At 38.1% G+C, this 14,561-nt stretch overlaps 2 protein-coding genes across 3 annotated transcripts in view; both read right to left on the reverse strand.

Moving 5' to 3' along the window:
* Positions 1-394: 394 nt before the first annotated feature.
* Positions 395-5,053, reverse strand: LOC146458978 (archaemetzincin-2-like). Its single transcript, XM_085089722.1, has 4 exons — positions 5,014-5,053; positions 3,200-3,457; positions 2,223-2,551; positions 395-868 (listed from the first exon to the last, which is right to left on the reverse strand). The coding sequence occupies exons 1-4, from the start codon at positions 5,051-5,053 to the stop codon at positions 602-604; spliced, it is 894 nt and encodes a 297-aa protein (XP_084945848.1). The 3' UTR covers positions 395-601.
* Positions 4,360-14,561, reverse strand: part of LOC146458979 (mediator of RNA polymerase II transcription subunit 20-like) — a 163,822-nt gene continuing 153,620 nt past the window's right edge. The window contains exons 2-7 of one of the 2 annotated variants that reach the window (XM_085089888.1): positions 9,901-9,997; positions 7,781-7,929; positions 7,096-7,259; positions 5,777-5,866; positions 5,057-5,279; positions 4,360-4,657 (exon numbers count right to left, since the gene is read on the reverse strand). In XM_085089888.1, the coding sequence (XP_084946014.1) occupies positions 5,085-5,279; positions 5,777-5,866; positions 7,096-7,259; positions 7,781-7,929; positions 9,901-9,914 (612 nt within the window). In that variant the 5' untranslated portion in view covers positions 9,915-9,997 and the 3' untranslated portion in view covers positions 4,360-4,657; positions 5,057-5,084. Of the gene's footprint in view, positions 5,280-5,776; positions 5,867-7,095; positions 7,260-7,780; positions 7,930-9,900; positions 9,998-14,561 lie in introns of both variants that reach the window. The other variant, XM_085089887.1, reaches the window with a different exon arrangement.

A 14,561-nucleotide genomic window follows, 5' to 3' on the forward strand; every position in this document is an offset into this window, starting at 1 on the left:
TCTTATGATTTTTCATCCATTTTGAAAGTTTGAAATTATTAACGATTTCAAACCTTTCGGTCAAAAAGTCCAAAAAAAGACCAAGGTCTGAAAAAGTATAAAAATCGAACGGAAATATATTTTATCGAATGAAAAATATATTTTATCGAACGAAAATATATTTAATTGAATAAAAATATATTTTATCGAATTTTGCTACATTTCGGCAACCATAACTATGTCACCCCTGGTACATGCGCGCATTGATGAGAAGCACTTTGAAATCGTTGGCCCAACTTTTTCAAATACTGTTGGAGAGTTCAGGAAGCTGTTTTCATCAAGTGTTTGAATTGTGTTCATCTTTGGAAAGTTAGCTGAATTTTTTATTTACAAATTAACTTTTTTTTTAATATTAAGTAATTACAGATGAGGCCGTTTGTTGCAATATTTTTGAAAGTTTTTACAATGGCAGAAAAGCAAAAATCCTGCAACAAGTTGTATGCAAATTAGTCTCAACCAGACTTTGCTGTGCATGTGCCCCACCTGACATAGTCACTTTAATGTGGAGGCATTTTTTTAACCAGTGCAGCCTTGTGAAGAAATCTATGCAGAAAGAAAATGGTCAGGAGAATTTTTCAATTGCTCTTTCCAGCCAACAACAAGCATCTTGAAAGTTTTCATCTTCAATTGAGTGGCAGAACTCTAACAAGGCTTGATATCGCTCTTTTAAATCAAATCCAAGTGATGACTTTAACTTGTGAAGGCAAATTGGACATGAAAACATTGGGCGTCTGTTAGATTCCTCAAGGTTGTTGCTTCCATTCATACCACAGGCAAAGTAAACACAGTGATGAAGACAAAATAAATGACTGATCTCATGTGCCATAACCTGAAAAGGAAATAAAGACACCATCAAACTCCACGAGTACACATCAAATTATTTTCAATTTGAAAAATACATGTAACCTGTAAAGGCCTGTTTCATGCACATAATTTTTAAGCATTGTGCAGTTCCAGAAAATATCCATACTACTCCCACGGAAGGTCTTTTGTTTTGCACCCCTGCTCCCCCTAGGAAATTCCAGTTTAGCTTTATACTTTACTTCTCAAATTTTGACTTTTAAGACCCCCCTCCCACTAGGAATTTTCGGTGACCTTCCGTGGGGTGGGTATGGATTTTTTCTGGAACTGCACATTTTATTTTTGTTGAACTCAAGTTGCAGTTTTAAATCTTCGTATTTAAATTAATTGCAATATCACAATATTTTATCGCCACAATATCACAGAGGGGGGGGGGGGGGGGGGAGTTCAAACAGGGCTTCAAACAGGATTCCTCAGAAAACATAATGCAATATATTTCACTGAAAATTAATTGCATTAAATTGGTAAATACACATGCAATTTTGTAGTCGCAGCCTTTTGCAAGAGTGACAAAAATCGCATCAAATACATTCTTTTGATGTATTGTATGTAAATATGCCTTTAGACTTGCCCCCAAGTCAAGCTCAAGAATTTTTTCTCAAGGAACCAAAAAAAAAAAAAAAATTAATTTGAAGCTATCGGAAATAAGACTTTTATACCTTCCAAAATACCTTTAAGCACCTCGGAGTTCTTTAATATGCAGTGGTGCCTTTTTTTCTTTTTCTTTCATTTCATAACTGGTTGATAATTATAATGTTGTTGTAAATGTTTGTACTGGCATTAAAAAATAAAAAAAAAAAAAGAGAGAAAAGTGCTTTTTTTTTAATGGGAGACAAATGACTTAGAGAAAATCAAATGATAATAATTATCAAGATAACTATGTGACTCACAGTAACCATGGGTATGTAGGTAAGACAACCCACATACCAAGAGAACCTGGTTGGTGGGGGGGGGGGGGGAGGGTACTCGCCTAGATAAGTTATATAGGTATGTGCGGCACCAAAGGGTATTCTTTTTTAGCTGTTTTGGTCTGGAATAAGGTATAGATTTTAACCATTTTGGTCTGAGTGTTTGAAAACGGGTATAAATTTACAGAAATGGGTATGGATTCTAAAAACCAGGTCTGAAAAGGGGGCCTGAAAAATTACACATTTAGAGCCGCACAGTCACCCCCCACCAAAAATAGGATTACCCCCTGGTTCCTGCACACTGGCTACCTAGGACTCTTTCTTCTCCCTACAAGGTCCTAAGGATGGAGGAGTGGAAAGTGGGGGGGGGGGGGGTGGGGAGGGAAGAGGAATGGGAAGAGGGGCATACGATACCTTACAGCTCCTCCATAGTACAAAGGGACTTGTACAAGTTGATGCACTGGCCACAGAGTGGTTCTCATAGAACAGTGGATTATATCTTGCAAAACTGAACACTCCAACACCAGCTGCAGGTTTTGCCTGGCCAAAAACAAAGTTCCAGCTTTCATTTGGATAAAGGTCAATCATTGTGTTCCCAACAACACAGAATGCTTCTGGGGGCCATTGAGACTGAAGGTATTTGCACACGTCAGGAATATAAAGCTGGAGATTTCGACACCTCATGCGAGTTTTGCATTTAAGCTTCTTTATTGAAACTGAAGGCAAAATGACAACTTGAAAACCTGAAAGGCAAAATCACAAGACCATCAAATGCTCCAGAGTAGGATTAAATGCTCGACACTCGGAATTAAAAGGCTAGTAAAGGTGCTGTTACCACAGGTAGCCCAATTAAGCTCTACAATTTGTGTTGCACTTTGTAACGTAAACACCAGCGTCACTTAATTTGAGCATCAAGATGACCATTGTCTAATAGCGAAATAATTTTAATAATAATTATAATAATAAGGGTCTGTAGATCTATTGTAGTTCCTTTTGTGCCCTGTGTGTTTTTTAGGTCGATTTGAGGCGATTTCGTGGAGTTTTAGTTCCAATGGCTTCTCTTCTAAGAGCTGAGGGTGTTTACGTTACAAAGGTCAACACAAATCGTAAAGCTTGGGCTACCTGTGCTGTTACTTGAGGGAATTTTTCAAGCAACTCGCAATGCAATGCCAATGCAAGATGACCTGTACATGTAACAGCCCCTGTTAATGTATCTGCTTGCAACAAAAAATTGCAATCCATGTAGTAGGAAAATTAAATTAGCCTAGCAATTTATGTAACATTACAGTATAAACGTCATGCATCGCTCGGTGTTTCTTGTGATAGTCCCGGCCCACCATGAATTCCCGGGGAATTCGAAGGGAGACCCTAGGACGATAGAAGTTAATTACCAGTGAAGAAAATGGCCGCAAAACTCTGGAGCAGTGTCAGAAAAAATTCCCTCTTTCCAAGTTTATCCACTTGTACTTCAGAATCTGTCCATTCGTCGCCAAGAGGGACAAGACATATCTTTTTCTTGTCTTTCCTGGTTGGCGGTATGAGAGTTTGAAATCTCCTCGACCAAGAATTGTGTGATTGTTTTGTTTCCGAATGTGACGTCAACCAGTCATGTTCGTCTGGTAATGGAAGTGGAGGGAACAGTCTTCTGTCTATGTTGTGGGGTGTTTTGTGAATTTTGGGGTGATTTTTGGGTATATTTGGGAGGAAATAGTTTTTCTTGAAGGATTGCTAAAATTAAAAGAAATAAGAAATAGTGAAGATTTAGTGAAGTTTTAAAATTATAATTAGAAGTAAATAATTAATAGACGGACACCAAGTTAGTCCACTAGAAACCTGGGCTGCTCTTGCGTGGGTATCAACTCACAGGCAGCCCAAGCTCACTATCAGAGAACCGTTGAATTATAAGGATTTGTATGAGAATACAACGGATTTGTGTAAAATGGTAGAATTTAACAGTGTTTTGTCAATAAAGTCAAATTACCCTGTTTCTTCTTGTATTCTTTGTCATTTACCAGCTTTTCAAGCCGATTCGGAGCGATTTCGGTAAGTTAGCGTCATTCGGGTTTCTACAATATAGAAACCCAAATGATCTTGCGGGAACTTTGGCTTGAATTGCGTAAGAACTATTAGCCTGGCAGAAATTCGAAACCAAAAAAATACATGGGTAAATCTTCAACTCAAAAAAATACAGGAGTTGAAAATTTTAGACCAAAACAAAAAAACACGTCGGACCCCCCCTTTCACATTTATACCCGAGTATCCCCCAAGGGCTGATTGCTAGAGGCAGTCGTGTGATTGTGATTGTGTGGGCCAAACCGAATTCAGAGAATCCTTGGTTAGGATCTTAAGATGATATAAATCTTATATTAGGATCTTGGGTGGATGGGTCACATTGTTAAAACCGGCTCACATATCTACAAATAGATGTTAAATTTAGTTCATGGCTGTTGTTAGAAATAGTTTGTCTCGATCTGATCTAATGACCATGTACAGATATTGGTACAATTTAAAAAATGAGAAAAAATAGGTAGTCTATTATAAGCTACTCAAGCACATATCTATAACAGATGTTTTATTTAGTTCATAGCTGTTTTTAGAGATAGTTTGTCTCTCTAAGGACCATGCGCTGATTCACTGTAACAGAGCCGGGTAATGCAGACGAGTTTACAGGAGTACAGTAGACCAGAAGGACAAAACCAAATTATCTGTGTTCTTGTTGTTGCATTTCATAAGTAAATCTGTGAATGATTCGCTATGAAGGCTGTGAGGAATTGACTGCGGCAGCAGCCCTGTAGACTCCATTAATTTTCTGTATGTGTTGAACAGTTCAATGTACTGGAGTATGGTATCTGAACGATAAACCAAATCTGTGTTCTTGTCGTTGCATTTCAGAAGTGAATATATGAATGATTCAGCTATGAAGCCTGTGAGGAATTCACTGTGACAGAGGCCCTGTAGACTCCATTAATGTTCTGTATGTATTGAACGGTTCAATGTACTGGAGTATGGTATCTGAACAATAAAACAGAACTGTGTTCTTGTTGTTGCATTTCAGAAGTGAATATATCAACGATTCATCGACAAAGGCTGTAAGGAATTCACTGAGACAGAGACCCTGTAGACTCATTAACTTTCTGTGTGTTGAACAGTTCGGTCTACTGGAAAATAATATCTGAAGGATGAAACAGTCCTGTGTTTTTGTTACTGCATTTAAGAGGCGAAGAAAGTGAAAATGATTCATCCATTACGTTTGACAGGAATTCACTGTGACAGAGATCATGCAGATCCCATGGACTTTCTGTAAGTGTTGAAAACTTCAATATACTGAAGGATGGTATCTGAAGGGCAAAACAGGTTACTGCTGCATTTGGGAGGTGAGGGGAGTGTAAATGATTCATCCATGAAACTGGTCAGGAATTCACTTATCAGACCCCAGCACTGTGCAATATCTTGACAGGGTAGGTACTCCAGCTGAAATACACAGAAGACAAACCAGGTAAGGTTAGGTAAACCCTATAAATGCCAAGGGTTTTAGCATGCATTTTCTCCTCATGGCTCTCTTTGGTTTTCTTACGGTGTTAATTGGGAGAATTTGTTTCAATATCAAGAACGTTAGTAGAAGAGAAATCATTTGAAGTATTATCACTTCAGTTGGTTTAGTTTTTAAGGCTCAAGTCATAAGCTAACTGGGTGGGGGTGGGGTTGTGGGGACAGGGGGTGAGGGTGGGGAAGGGGTATACTCTGCTATATAAATTATACGTTCTTCATTAGCTGGTGTATGCTGCCCAAAAGGCACAGTTTTGGAGTTGTTTTGGTCTACAATTAGGTCACAGATTTTGTTATCTACTTACAAAATTAAGAATGAAAATCAATCATGTTTCCCTAGTAGGTAAGTGTACATGTATAGTTTGAATCTAGGACCAAACAGTTTAAACATGCAAACACATTTTACATTTTGAACCTCATACCTCAACAACAAGACCTTTGAAGCTCGGGCCAGCAGAAACTTGGCCAAACTTGAGGACAAAATCCCCATACTCATAACGCTGACCTTTCGCCTGGAAGAAGAAAATTTCCATTAGGGTTGGCATCAAGTGCTGTTAAATTAACATAAATTAAAAGAAACTACTTGGTATTCCTATGCTACACAGAAAATGTAAGGAAATGGTCCTCTATGACAGAATCTAACAACAAGAATCTTTCTTATTTCTCAATTTTTACCTGTTTACAATAAATTATTAATATTGGACCGGCTCGCAGTTAGCTACATGTAGTGCTAGTCTTGGTGGATACATTAATTACAAATTCTTTATTTTATATCTAATATACATAGTAGTAAAAAAAAAAAAGAACTTCAAAGTAGAAATTATAGAAAGGTGAGAAAGAAAGAAAGAAAGAAAGAAAGAAAGAAAGAGAGATTTAAACTTGTTTACAAGGTTTCAGGCAAGGTTGGTTAGAATTGGGAATTATGAAGATTTGTTAGATGACACTTTTACTACCAATGTTTTGACTTCAGAGACAATCTTTTGTATTAAGGGATCTTCTTCTTTGAGAACAGTACAGCCAACAACAAAGTCTGAGTAAATGTAGCATGGATCAAGACACTGAGTATATGTAAGAGAGAGTACCTTAAGGCCCGTTTAAACAGTTTCAACATTCGGTTCAACATGCATTTAACACTTTGTTGAACCAAATGTTGGGGGCATTTGAACAGGTCGTTCAACATTGTTGAAAGCATGTTGAATCAACTTTAAATCAGTTTAAAATTTCATTCAACATCCATACAATATTTACTTTGCTCTTGAATATGTTGAATGGTGTCAACATTTCTGTTCAACATTTGTCCAACATTTGCCCAACATCCGTTCAACTTTTGTTGAACGAATGTTGGTCAAATGCTGAAACCGTTTAAATGGGCCTTAAGAGTATGTTAATGCAAGAGAAAGAAAGTACCTAAAAGAGAGTATGAGAAAGCCCTTTTATCATTCAGGGCTTGACAAAAAAACTTAAACTGCTGCTCTTGAACTGTGAATTAAGTTTTTGTTTATCCAGACTTCCAATACTACACAAATGGTTCATTTAGCTTCCTTGCTCGCACATTATTTTAACTAATAATTAATTTAATTCTATATATCACCACTACAAGATTGTAAGAATCAGCCATGTACATTGAAAAAAAAAAAGCACAAATAAAAGATTATTATTATTATTATTATTATTATTATTATTATTATTATTATTATTATTATTATTGAATGATTTTGGCATGTCCCAGTGTATTCAGTACCTCAATTTTAGCAGCTTTTCTTGGTGTATAGAATGTCTTAAGCTTGGTCATCAGGGAATCAAAGCCAGAGTCGGCTACCAAACAGGTTCCAGTCTCCAAAACTGCAAAGGATGTGTAAGGAAACTCTGTGCTGTGTAACAGGTGAATCAGTTTGCTTGCTGTGCCTAGCAAAATAATAAACTGTTTATTTGACAAGTAATTACTCATTCAACAAAATTAATGATCTATAAAATAATCAAGGTAAGGGAAAATGGGAATGAGTTGACTGGACGAGCCTGATAAAACAATAATAATTTATATTTTCAGAAATTTCCCAAATTTCCTGACCTTGAAAAAATGTCTCCCCTGGATGTTTTTCTGATTAAGGTTATTGCATTCAACATAGAAAGAATGCACTCCAAATATAGATTGGAGTTGAGATTGTATGGGACAGTCAATCATAGGGGTCAGTCAAGCATAGGGGTTTTTCAGAAAAACCCCAGGGGTGTCAATAAAGTATTGTTGAGTATTGTATTGTATTGTATTGTAATCAACAAATGAATGGATCTTGGAACCTGTTTCTGGCATCCCTCACAGATTTTGCAGGGACGGATGACATAATCACCAACTTGGCAAAGAGGAGAGAGCCTGGGATTGAGATCATCGAATGCACTCCCTAATCTTTGATCGTTACTAGTTTACTTACTAAAGGTTGTGACTGTTTGGTAAGTCTCGCTGTTGATGCACCATGTGCCAGTTTTTGTAGCACCCATCAACTCTGCACGTTTCTGTATTTTTTCCACTGCAAGAGCTTGCTGGCCACTTTGCCCCTCTGGAAGTTCCACGGGAATCACACTTTCCAGAGTAAAAAAAAAAAAGAGTTAAGTTAAATGCGATAATCATTGTAGTCAAATCTGCAACATTTGAAAACAAAACAATAAATTGGGTACTCCCAATATAGGGCTATGCAAGTCTCCACGCGAAAGGGGTACCTTCTTCAGGCTGGAGGTATAAAATCAAAGGCTCCTGTGAGCCAACTCGTGAATGCAGATGACACATAGTAATTGAAATTTAGACGGCTACGGAAACTTCCTTGAAAGCTAAAAGAAATTATATCTGCCTGATTATGTATTGTAACGAAAAATAACCATTCTTGTACTATAAAAATGATTGTCAAATTATTCTCTACAGATTGAATAAGATTATTCTGATGCGCCGATAAAAAAAAAAATTCACGTGTTTTTTTATTCAAAGTTCGTAGAAGCACGCCATGTGCAGCTACGTCATGCAAATTCGTGTCCCCGATACTCCGGGGCTACTGGATTTTGCGATCGGGCAAGTGGATTCTGACCATCACTTGCCCGGCAAGTGAAGTTTTTTTGGGAATTAACATTACAAAATTACTGTAGGGCAAGCCGATCTCACAAAGGGAAATATGTTCAACAAAGTATCGCATTACATTTCATGCCCGACATAAATGCGTGAAATGTTTCGTTTGGAGTTCAGTCCACGCAATCCTCAAGTAAAAATAATGTATCATGACAAGCTCTTGCTAAATAAGAATTATTTTACGACCGCGTCCTTTTGCTTTCCCCTAAATTACCAGTTGTAAATTTCGAAAATGAAACATTTTTTCCCTTTGAAACCTCTATGAAAGCTGACAATACCTTAAAGTGTTTATAACATTTGTTTACGACGTCAATGATGCGTGACATGGCACATTCCACTTTCGCGTGAACACTGACAAATTAAATTATTTTTTAATTAAATTATCTCTAAATTAAATTATTTTTAATTCTTAAAAGAAACCGCACTTTGTAGAAAAAAACGGAAAAACCTATAACTTTGCTCTGATTCAACGAAAAATCTCCATTCTTACACGAAAATGATTGTCAAATTATTCTCTACAGAATGAATGAGGGACTTCTGACGCGTCGTGAAAAAAAATTTGCACATTCTTTTTTTTCACTAATTGAGTTTACGACCCCGGACTTTCTGAAAAACTGAAAAAACTTGTAACTTTGCTCAGATTGAACGAAAAATCTCCATTCTTGCACTAAATGATCGTCAAATTATTCTCTACATATTGAATAAGAATTTCCTGATGCGCCGTGAACAACAAATGTTCGCGTGTTTTTTCCACTAATTGAATTTAAAACTCATTCACTGCGCACGCCCGAAAGTTAACGACAAAACCGACCGACCGACCGACCGACCGACCAACTAACCAACCAAGTCCACAGTCAACTATCGCTATAACTCGTTCATTGCGCTACGCGCATTCACGAGTTAAAAAGGGTTGGATTTCTTAAGCTGAATTATAGAACAGGGTAGGAAAATGTTAAGAGGAGGTAAATCTCATAAATTAAACCTGCCAAACTCACAAAGAAAAAAATGTCACAGATTTTAATTTTACACCAAGTTTTAAACTGAATAGAAGACTATAATGTTAGCCACCACAAAGTTATATTAGCTCAGTCGGTAGAGCCCCGAAATACCGAGGGGGTTCGAACCTCGACCGGACCAATACTCGGGGTTTTAATAAAATAACCGAGGAGAAAGTGCTACTTTTGCTTTGACATCTTGACGTTCACCTGTCTCTAATAAACACGTAGAAATAGCTGTCCCGTCTGCAATTTGGGGACGTTATAGAACCACTGAGGACGTAATAAACCCTGGCTATACTCAGTGTCAGCATGTGGCTGGTTTGGTGAGATAAGACGATAAAAACAGCTAGAAGCCTATGGCCATGAGATTTGCCAATGGCTGTATGGCGAACACATCGGAAGACGTAGACTCAAAGGCTTTTCATAAAATGTTACTTACCAAGTGACCCCCATTTCCAACAGAGGGTGTTACGCGGTACAGTGCAAAGCACTAGAATACAAAAATCATTTTCAATATTAGAAGGAAAAATGTAAAACTTTACGCGCTACAAAGGAAACAGTTCTAGGCGGCCATCTTTAAGACTTAGTCCCGCGCGGTTGTATGTATCGCCTGGTCAAAAACACCGGCCCGTTCCAGTCCCTCTCGTTTTCCGCCTAACTTTAAACAACATGGTAGCCTTCACACTATATAGAGCTAGATCCTAAGTAAATTAAATATCGATCTTAAGTCAAGTAATATTTTCTTACTTTATGCTTCACACACAAATAATGCAAAACACAAGCTAAAGAAAATATACCGTACGCTTGAGCAAGAACAGCCTCTACACCAAAGAATTTCGACGAACTGATTAAGGACTGCTGACTGTTGTTAAATATATTAAAGAGCATGTAAAATTAAGGCTACGCAATTAAGTGTTTCAGGTTTTAGAAATTCTCCAACCGGAGTCTCGTCTCAAAGACGTCACATCAAAAATGAAACTGTAAACACTCCACGTAGGTGGCTTATAACTTCTCAAATGTAAGCTTAACTCACATAAAGAGATTCTGCGATAAGAATTTTTACTGTCAAGTCAAGTCAAGTCAATTTTATTTAGCTCAGAAAAATATTACAAAGATGGATATTAAAAAAAAAGCTAGGTGACACACATTAGTATAGAGGATACAGTACATACAGTAAAGAGAAAAAAATCAAAAATAATTTACACAGTTTCATCGTTAAAAAACAACTGATCTCCTACCCATTTTCATAAGTAAAGGGAGTAAAAGAAAATTCTTGTTCTCGGCACTTCTTAATAATTTGCGGCTTTCGAATATGGGAGAAAAGCCGAGAGCAAAGCATATTAATATGCAGCCATTGACTTGCTTGGACTGACACGTGCAGCCCCAGAAATCGAAAGTCGGTCGTAAGGATGGCTTTCAAGTCACTTATCTTTTGCTTGAATCGTTTCAACTTTCCGACTTTAATGAGATGCAACTGAGCTTTTACTAAGCCCTTCACATACGGCACTGTTTTCGCTTAGTAAAACTTAGCAGGTGTGAAGTCTTACTTGACAGCCTAGCCAAAGTAAAGACGACCTGATGATTTGCAACGTGCTTGAAAAGATTTTATCGGGGGTTGGAGGTGGGGGCAGGGAGAAGACATGCCGTTTAATAACTGACCATGGTTATTTTTACAAAGAGCAAATCTATACTGTAAAATTTACGCTTATCAAGTTTCTAACTTTACAGGTAGGGAACTGCCTTGACGGTGACATAAATATTTGTCACGGCCGGAGACCATTAAGAGTTTTTGCAGTGCAGGTGATACTAAGCCACAGAAAAAGCCTTACCAAATATCGGTAAATTAAAATATCGTACCCGTATCGGATCGATTTGAAAAACTAGTATCAGTCGACCTCCCTTATAAGATAGGCGCGAAGATAATGCGCGCGATCGCAATACGAGCGAATAATAAAGCTGGGAGACTGGGGAGAGAGGGCGAGAGAAGCCCGTCTCCCCAGTCTCTTCTCGTTTTATCTAACTCCCAATTCTTCGTTCGCCGGTTTTTCGATGCTCCCGACTTTGTGAACACCTGGAACAGGTTACCAACACATAACTCACATTACAATATAACGCACCACCCGACACGTGCAACGTGCTAGGAGACCCACAGCCCACAACTCCGCAACTTCAATACTAGTACTCGGTCCTCCTCGGTCCTATTACTCAGCAATCTCGTACCCAGAGTCTTCAGACTCTTTGGCCAGCGGTTGGTCGCCAGGAGAGACTCTAGGGTACTGGAATTTTATTACCGCAGGATTTCTGCGGTAAAACAATACAGGCCGTTACGGAGCAGCCAATAAAAAAAAATTAGATAAAATTCCAGTTCGCCAGAGTCTCTCCTGGCAACCAACCGCTGGCCAAAGAGCCTGAGGACTCTCGGTACGAGATTGAGTACTCAGGGGGAAAAAACAGCGATATAGAATACACCAACAAACGATTTATTACAATTCCGCACTTGAGTTAAATGGGGCACTATTTTACAACGGTAGGTAACTCTTAATACCGTAAATAAAATACAATAAATTACTGTAAAAATTAAGGTAGTTGATTTGACGCATAAGGCTACTTACATATAAACACTGCACGCTAATCAATTAATACACCGACTGTCTCCCCCCTCCCCCCCCCCACCCCTGCCAACCAACACAACCCCAGGACAAGACGATTAGATTAAATGAGGAGATTTTAATGGCTATCTGATAGTCTTTTTGTTCCATGCATGACAAGGAAGGAAGAGTTTGATTCTGTCTGTTTAGATGCTAAGGCCAGTGATAGTATGGATTCAACGGATCTGTGTCGCTTTGCACATGGTCACCAATTGTTTGTTGAGATGGAATAAACATTAAAAAAGACACACCTCTATCTTTATTTATTTTCATCATTAAATGTCCATTAAATGTATAAATACAGAGAAATGCAACTTCTTTTACTAAATACACGGGACTGCGTGTAGCGAAAGCTAATCGAAGCGGGCAGAGTAAGACAAGAAGAAGATATACAATATACTAAAGAGACACTAAAAGAAATAAGGAAGTAGAATATACTAAGAGAATGAAATGATTACTTTATGAAATAAATAAATAAATAAATAAATAAATATTGAAATACATTCATACCTATATACATTACCCGCCTCAGAAATTCAATTGCTCAACGTCAAGCAACATTAGCGTTTTCTCGAGTATTCGCAACGGCAATGCATCTTTTTTTAAGCTTTGTCGTATGTGGTTTTCAACCTATTGTTCGATCTGTATGTACTAGTTGCCAGACAGAGAGAGAGAGAGCGTTCGAAATTTAACTTATAACCCTCTCGGTCTGATAATTCGAAAGCAGGGCACACAGCATCACCCTTTTCGCTCTAAGCCACGGTGTAATTATAATTAACGGATATTTCACGATTTTCGTTGTTCTTTACTTTTTTCTTTTTCAATTTGTTTTGTATTTAGAAGAATTTTACAGTTACAAGAATTTTGTCAAATGAACCTAGTTTAATGGCCTTAGCTCCCACGAGTCTACTGAAGCTCAGTGGTAGAGCATACGAACTAGTAATCGGAAGGTCTTAGGTTCAACTCCTGATAGGAGCACTCGAAATTTCTTTTTCCGAGTTTGCCTGTATCATTACTGAATATATATCATTCTCAAGATTACCTTGTTACTGGAAAACGGTTTCCAAACTGATTTTTCTCGGCCTGTTCCTTTCCGTCACAAATAGGTAGCTCATTAATAATGTAAAACACATCGTAGGACGAAAACCTAGCTTTATGCGATGAAAACAGTTTTACCTTGAAATTCACGAATAAAATACCTCTTTCCATCAACGTGCATTTTAACATCTTTCGGGCAGCAAAATGAATCCCCAAAGAAAATTCTGCCCCTTCCCTGGAAACGTGAACTCGGAGTCTCGATTGACACTAAACTACAGATATATGCTAGATCAGGTGTTCCTGCATAAACATTGATACAAATAAATATAACCTGAAAAAAAAAAGATGCAAGGTGTGCACATTAAAGCGGATTGCTTCCCTCGAACGGAGCTATTTCTTTGGTGTTTAAATGACGGAGTGACAGCAAAACCGGGTCTTGTCCTACAGCTGGCAATGAAAACGCCTCAGCAGTAGAAGGCGGAACTTCAGGCTGATGTCGTCGTATGACAGCCATTTCTATTTCCGGTGGGCGGTTTTCTGGCTCTCTTAAACGTAACATCTCAAGGAAAGCGCGGCGGAGCTTCTTGAAACGCCAACAGTAAATCAGCGGATTGGTAAAAGAACCAAAGATAACGAGAGTATCTGTCCAACCCCATACAATGGCCATAACGTGCGATTCTATCGTGTCATCTAAAGAAGCTATCACTGCTTCCCATGTTATTGAAGGCAAATAAGTCAAAAGTAACACACCCAGGATTATTGTAACGGTGTTAGTTGCTTTGTTGTCTTTTTTAACTTTTCTGGCTTCTTCTTGTGTTAGTTGTTCGTTTTGTAAGCGTTTTTTCTGACGCCTTGACTCTGAATATATATAACCATATACGTAAGCTATAACAATGATAAAAAGAATGCCGAAGATATTTAGTATGAAGTCCTGTATTTTACCATAAAAGTGCACTTTTTGTTTACTGTCGATTGCAAACAAAATAAGATCTGAGATTCTCACACAAAATGTAAAGGCCCAAACGAAAATCACACCAATTTTTATCCTCTGTCTTGTTACGATGTTTTGATATCTCATGGGCTTTTTGACAGCAATAAAGCGATCGATACCTATTAAAACAAGGTGACTAAACGAACTAAGAGCAGACGCAAGGATTAGTTGCATGTAAACTGCCTCCAAGAGACAAAACGGGCCATGATCAAGCATTCTCTTTGTATGCTTCGCAACACCTATGGGCTGCACTATGAGTCCGGTGAAAAAATCTGTTCCTGCCATGCTAGCAAGAAGGATATTCGAAGGTGTTCGCAGTCGGTGTCTTGTAGCCACAGCTATTATAACCAATGCATTTAGCAGAATGGTCGGAAGAACAAGGATCGACCTGACGCTTGTTAGAGCAATTAGATTTCTCCGCGT

Source organism: Pavona decussata, unplaced genomic scaffold (genome assembly GCF_977016875.1).
Source record: "Pavona decussata unplaced genomic scaffold, jaPavDecu1.1 SCAFFOLD_223, whole genome shotgun sequence".
Taxonomy (NCBI): Eukaryota; Metazoa; Cnidaria; class Anthozoa; order Scleractinia; family Agariciidae; genus Pavona; species Pavona decussata.

Bases quoted from the DNA above. Each gene is read 5' to 3' on its own strand.
- LOC146458978 (XM_085089722.1), bottom strand. From the start codon at position 5,053: ATGGATGAATCATTTTCACTTTCTTCGCCTCTTAAATGCA. The intron at 2,552-3,199 runs GTAATTAACTTC...TTTGCCTTTCAG, and splicing joins TGCGGCCATTTTCTTCACTG to GTTTTCAAGTTGTCATTTTG. The intron at 869-2,222 runs GTATCGTATGCC...TTTCCTTTTCAG, and splicing joins TACTATGGAGGAGCTGTAAG to GTTATGGCACATGAGATCAG.